At 55.4% G+C, this 6,564-nt stretch overlaps 1 protein-coding gene across 1 annotated transcript in view; it reads left to right on the top strand.

The window, feature by feature from the left end:
- Positions 1 to 3,285, top strand: part of LOC103080852 (voltage-dependent calcium channel gamma-like subunit) — a 5,160-nt gene extending 1,875 nt beyond the window's left edge. The window contains exons 3-4 of the mRNA XM_007454774.1: positions 2,409 to 2,473; positions 3,243 to 3,285. Of these exons, the coding sequence (XP_007454836.1) occupies positions 2,409 to 2,473; positions 3,243 to 3,285 (108 nt within the window). The remainder of the gene's footprint in view (positions 1 to 2,408; positions 2,474 to 3,242) is intronic.
- Positions 3,286 to 6,564: the final 3,279 nt, after the last annotated feature.

Below are 6,564 nucleotides of genomic sequence, written 5' to 3'. Positions count from 1 at the left end.
CCCGTGTCCCCTGCATCAGCAGGCGGACTCTCAACCACTGCGCCACCAGGGAAGCCCCAAGAAGAAACATATTTTAAAACCTATTCTTGAGTCCTTCCTGGGGTGGGAATAGATGTGGAGGCAGCTCAGGTAACTGGTGCTCAGGCTGGCTGCACAGCCAAGTACATTTCACACCTGTTTTATTGACTCTGCTGGGATATGGGCCGCAGGGTCCCTGGGGCCTCCGGGCTTGCTAAGAGTGAATCATTTGTCAGTGAAGGGTGTCCAGTCAGTGCCTAGGACTTTCTTCACCAGCTCAAAGGGCCTTGTGCAAATTCCCTGCTTTAGCTTTGGTCATGTCAGGGAGGCAGCGTTCAGGGCTGCTGGGGTATAGAAGCTTTTCAAACCGTTGACTTTATTTGAGCCCTGCCCTTTGTCGGGGGGACCCCGTAATCCCTGGATAACCCCAGCTTCCAGCAGCTGGCTGTGCCTCGGGACTCTCCCTGTCAATCCCACCTGAAGCCCTTCCAGGAGGGCCCGCCCGGCTTGGTAAGCGTGGGCAATCCATCTTTGGTAAGGGCCAGACAGCCTCAGGGTACCATTTTTATCGTAGAACACACTTCAAAGAGCACATATCTGGAGGTGCCGGACTCCAGCGCGTACTGGGGACTGGCCCGACCTCAGGTAATGATCAACAACCACCCTGGATGCAGAGGCCTGCAGGTGGAGGGGACCAGGAACCGGTGGAGCTTTCCACCCTTGCTGGCCACTTTACATTTCTGTGCATCAAACTGGCCTCTTTCCAGTCCCTTTCCTGCCCAGTAGGTGGGTTTTTTGCCCTCAGCCCATTTCATTCAACACTAGCCCCGTGCCCCTCTCCGACCTGATGAATTCAGGCCTTTCCTGGTTCATTCTGGCTGCCACTGATTGCATGGGGTTTTGGTCTCTGCCCTGCCAGGTCCTCTTTCTGGGCTGGACTGGGTGCCTCTACCTCTCCTGTGATTTTTTTTTTTTTAACATTTTGGTTCCAAGATGTACAGAGTCCATGAAGGTCCCTGGAGAGAGCCCTGGAAAATGGGTATTGCCTCTCACCCCAGTAGCAGACTATAAGATGCAAAGGGGGTGACCTTGTCTTCAGGGGTGAGATGCAGAAGTTGGGGGCCTGGGCCACATGTCCAGGGTCACCCAAAGCCAGAACTAGAGCTGGACCTACCTACCAGCAAGGTGTCCTCTTCTCTAGCCGCGGGGAAGGTCACCTCTGCTTCTGTCAAGAATGCTCTCCCCCTTGGGCTTTCCTGGTGGCGCAGTGGTTGGGATATGCCTGCCGATGCAGGGGACACGGGTTCGTGTCCCGGTCCGGAAGGATCCCATGTGCCGCAGAGCGGCTGGGCACGTGAGCCGTGGCCGCCGGGCCTGCACGTCTGGAGCCTGTGCTCTGTGATGGGAGAGGCCACAACAGTGAGAGGCCCGTGTACTGCAAAAAAAAAAAAAGAATGCTCTCCCCTGAGCACGCAGGCTTCGTTTTGTAAAAGGGTTCAAATATTTAGTCCTTTAACCCTCACATAGCTGGCAGGGAAGGAGTGCTAATAATTGAGGGAACTGAGATTCAGAGTAAAGGGTGAGACTTAAAATCCCCAGTGGGGCGTGGAGACAGGGCCCTGTCCGCCCTTGCCCAGGAGCAGGGGAGACAGACAGCCTTGGAGCCTGGAGATTTGAAACCAGAAGCCCTGGACCGAGCTGCCACTGCCCTGCTGAGTATCTTGGTCAAGTCACAGGACCTTGGTGAACCATTTTCTCTTCTGTCGAATGGGATTCTGCCCCATTTCCTGCTGTACTGCAGATAACTTAGCTGAAAGCAGGAAGAGCAGGTGCCTCATCCCATGCTAGGGCGACTGAAATGGCTGGGGCTCTCCTGGGCTCCCTGTGACCTGGTTGTCAGAAGGCCCTGGGGGAAGAGCTACTGGGTGGGTGAGTTGCAGTGAGGGGTGGGGAGGGTCCACCTAGGGCCAAGGGCCTCAATTTCTGCTCAGCTTGCCCCTGAAAACTGGAGCAGGGGGATCAGGGAAGCCCCGTCCTCCAGGAAGTGGTGGGGGACAGCATCCTTCACCTGGTGGCTCAAGGGCAACAGGGCTGACAAATACCAAGTCTCATCCAGTTACCGTTTATTCCCCTGCGCCCTCCTGGGACCCCTGAAATCTTCCCAGAAAACTCAACAGACCCAAATCCCAGGCCCTCTTCCTGCCCCAGGTCCCTTGGGTTCTGAGGAATTACCACCACGCCCCCGCCCTGAGGCCCGGAGGAGGGGTGTTATAGTCGCAGGAGCGATCATAGGGCATCTGGCAGGAAGATGGGCACCAGTCGGCCCTCAGGACCCATCTTGGCCTGTCTGGGTGGCCCTGCTCCAGCCTCAGATGACACTGGTCCTGCAGGTACCCCAGCTCTGCTCTGAGGGGCTGGCCTTGGTGCCGCTGCTGAAGGAGCCGAGGGACACCGGGTGCAGTGGGAGCTCACGCAGGTGCCACTGCCGCCACTTCTGAACCTCCAGCTGCACCTGCCCCCAGAGACCAGCCGTCACCCGGAGGGAAAGATGACCCTTGCCCAGGGTCCTGCTCCCCTGGGGCCTCGTTCGGGCTCTGCCACGTCTGCCCAGCGGGCATGCCTCCCCCTCCTGCAGGCCGCTCATAGATTTACCATCTCGACTCCCATTCAAGTGGGGCAACACCGCATCCAACTAACGTCAACTGTGCAGCCTCTGTGCCAGGAGCCTCACGTCCCGGCAATGCTCTGGGCAGGGCGGAGACCTCAAGCTAAGGGCGCAGCCACCCGCCCTGCCAGGAGTCACACTCTTTGGAGGTCTCAGAGGACGGAGCAGCAAACATTTCACCTGAGTCACTCATTTTACAGATGAGAGGCCTGAGGCCCAGGGTAGGGCAGTGACCGGCGTCACCCATCGAGCAAGCGGACAGTCATCAGCCTCGGTTAGGGCTGGGGCGCCTGCACTTGCCTCCATTTCCTGAACGTGCCCAAGGATAACAATCACCTGGAGTGCTAGTTAAGATGTTCTCAGCCTCCAGCCCGGACTGACGGGACCTAATTTTGCTGGTTTAGAAACAGGGTAGGACCCAGCAGTTGTTTTAACACGGGCTGTAGGTGATCCTGGGGCCCCCAGGAGGTGAGCCCAGACTCCCGGAAGACAGGCCCAAGCCAGCAGGGCCCGGCCTCCCTCACCAACACCACACCTCACTCCCCAGCACCCCTTCCAGGTACGGCTGTGAGGGAGCTCCCCTGCACCCGGGCAGCCCATGACACTCACCTCCCCATTGAGGAATCAGTAGGGAACGGCCACCACCAGGCCCTGCGGAAGAAACAGGGCAACGGGATGAGTGCGGACCCAGCACCCAGCCTCCTACCCGCCTGGGGTCCTCTCATCACCAGCCCCAAGCTCACTGCTCCCCACAGCTGTTGCAGAGCCTCCCCGCGCCTCTCCCCCTCCAGGGGAAGTGGAGGCTTCCTCTTCCGGCCCTCAGTGCCCCTAGCTGTCCTGGCATCACCCACAGACTGACACCCTTGGGGGCAGGGACCTCCCCCGTGTCCAGGTAGGGCCCCTGCACCAGGGTGGTGTCAGTTACATTAAGTGCAGGCCACAGGGTCCAGGCAGGTCACCGGAATCAGTGAGGCGGGCCATCTGGGAGAGGCAGGAGCAATGGCACCTGAGCCATGCCCATCCGGCTCAGCGGGTGGGGCAGCCCATGGAGCCCCTGGGCCTGGGTGGGCTCATCTGCAAGACAGCTGGAAATCTGGAGAGGTTTAAACAGGGCCAGCTATTCAAGTTGAAAGACAAATGTGTAGCCGTGTGGTCAGAACAGCCGGCGTGCAGGTCGCAGGCAGGTACCGGCCAGCCAACAGTGGGGCATGAGCCCCCCTCATGTCCAGGTCAGAGACCTCAGGGCTACGTATGCTTTAGGTTCCCTGGGATGGTGGGGGTCTGTGCCTACCAGGCCCCTCCCTCCCTAGCATCCGGAGCTTCTCTCTTCCCAGTGGTACCCCCAGAATCCTGGCGTGGAGCCTGCCAGGCAGGGCTGCAGGCTGAGATGCAGGATCTGAGCCGAAGAGGCTTGCGTGGAGCCGTGAGCTATGAGCAGGGTCTCGCAGTCCGGATGCCCTGCTCACCTCAGGGCCCTCCGAGGGCCAGCCTGTCCTTCCTAACAAGCCCCTGCCCTCAGGCTCCCCACAGAGGCCTGGGTGCCACAGCCCCTCCCCCCAGTGCCAGCCAGGTCTGCCCCTAGCTACTTAGGACATGGACAGGACCTCAGAGAGGGATGAACCAACCTGTTTATTGTGGGCTTAATCCACACAACTGCTCAGAAGTCCTGGTGGTTTTCTGTTTTGTTTTTTAATTTAGTTTTTTTTTAATTTGGGGCTGCATTGGGTCTTCGTTGCGGTGCGCGGGCTTCTCATTGCTGTCACTTCTCTTGTTGTGGAGCATGGGCTCTAGGCGCACGGGCTTCAGTAGTGTGACACTTGGGCTCAGTAGTTGTGGAGCACGGGCTTAGTTGCTCTGCAGCATGTGGGATCTTCCCGGACCAGGGCTCGAACCCGTGTCTCCTACATTGGCAGGTGGATTCTTAACCACTGCGCCACCACAGAAGCCCAGTCCTGGCATTTTAACAAGAGTTACAAACTAGAAAGATCTTCTCTAAGAGTCTCAGGTGTGGTTGATGCCACATGGAATGGGGACCACGGGAGTGGGGCAGGAACATGGACTCAAGGTAGCGGTTTTCAAGTTTTGCCACACGTTAGAATCACCTGGGAGCTCTGGACCAGGGTGCACTGTGTGCCCCAACTCCAAATGTCTGGGGTGAGACCATCAGCAGCTCTGAAAGATGGTTCAAAGGGGCACCATTGATTAGGAACTGCTGTCAGAGGGTGTGAAAGTCGGGCTTTGAAATAAATGATAGCTGGGTTTCGGGCACAGCTTAGCCTGTGTAATTTTGGGCTTCTGGTTTCCAGGGGCTTCATTGAATCCTTGCAGAGCCCTAGGATGTGGGTGGGGAGGACCCCTGCTTCACAGGTGAGTGACTGAGTCCCGGGTCGGCGGGCCGGGAGCTGGTGGTCAGGCTGCTGCCACCTCACTGGACCAGGGCTGCCCCAGCCTCAAAGGTCCGGAGACACAGTCTCACTGTTCAGGTGGGGACAGCCCTGGGTGAGGGCTGGTTAGACGTGCCCCAGGTATGCAGAGGGTGGCCTGCCTCAGCCAGCAAGCTTCAGAAATTCCACGGTTTGTATACAATCATTAAGAATATGCAGTCTTGCACTTCCCTGGCTCTGCAACAAGAGAAGCCATAGCAATAACCCTGTGCACTGCAACGAAGAGTAGCCCTCGCTCACCACAACTAGAGGAAGCCCGTGAGCAGCAACAAAGACCCAACGCAGCCAAAAATAAATAAAAAATAATAATAAAGAATATGCAGTCTTTGAAGAATTTTAATGACCTGGAGAAACGTTCATGATGGAATGATAAAGAATTAAACAGAACAAGGAGGATATAAAACCACACGTCCCTATCTCACTTTTTTGTGTGTACATGTGTGTGTACGTGTGTGTGTCTTCTTGGATAGAAAAGAGACAGAAGTAAACACACATTTGAACAGAGGTCATTATATCAGGCTATGAGATTATGGATGGATTTTCCTTTTTCTTTTAACTTTTCCTTATTTTCCAAATTTTCCTCAATAAGCAAGTATTTCTACAGTTACGAGGAGCTAATAAACTTTCGTTTTTAGAAATATATGACAGTGATCATGGCATTATGGTTCTGTGTGTGTTCTTTAAGCTCTCGTCTTTTAAAAATACATGCTAAAGTATTTACATTTGAAATACAATGATGGCTTGGGGTTGCTTAAAATGATGAGGGTGGTTGGCGGTAGAGGTGAAACAGGACAGGCCATGAAAGGGTAAGGGCCACACGGAGGTTCATTATATCGTCCACTTCACTTTTGTATTAGGAAAATTTTTTCCATAGTACAAAATTTAAAAAATATGCATACAGCATAAATGTATAATATATAATAAAATGATACCTGTTTGTATTTGAACAGTGGTTCTTTTTTTTTTTTTAAGTCTTAAAGATCCTTTTTCTCTGTAAACATTTCTATGGGAACATTTAGGAAAGCGCTTTGGTTCCTCTTAACAAGCATTTCCCCAGAGAGGAGGCGAACGGCTTTCACGAGCAGTCTGCAGCCCCAGCCGCAAGCCCAGCTCCAGAGACAGGAGGTCCCCTTCCACGCAGGATGACACCTGAGTGTCCAGGTCCTCAGCGGGGTCACTATCCACTTCTGTTGGCCGGGTCATGACCTTCCACCCATCTGGACCTGGACCCCCCCAACTGCTAAAGGGGCCACGGTGAGCCCAGCCTCCCGCACGTTACGTGGAAGCTTCCTGGCCCAGAGGAAAAGATCACGGATTACACAGGAGACTAGGTCTCTGTGGGTCTGGGGTCTGGCCGGGGTCTCTGGGCAGAGAAGATGCTCTGCGGGAGTGAAGGGGACAGCCCTGGGGGGGGGGGGTCTGAAGGCACGACTTAGG

Source organism: Lipotes vexillifer, unplaced genomic scaffold (assembly GCF_000442215.2).
Source record: "Lipotes vexillifer unplaced genomic scaffold, Lipotes_vexillifer_v1.1 scaffold1758, whole genome shotgun sequence".
Classification (NCBI taxonomy): Eukaryota; Metazoa; Chordata; class Mammalia; order Artiodactyla; family Lipotidae; genus Lipotes; species Lipotes vexillifer.
The sequence above is the reverse complement of the archived record's forward strand: the minus strand, read 5'-3'. Positions and strand labels throughout refer to the sequence as shown.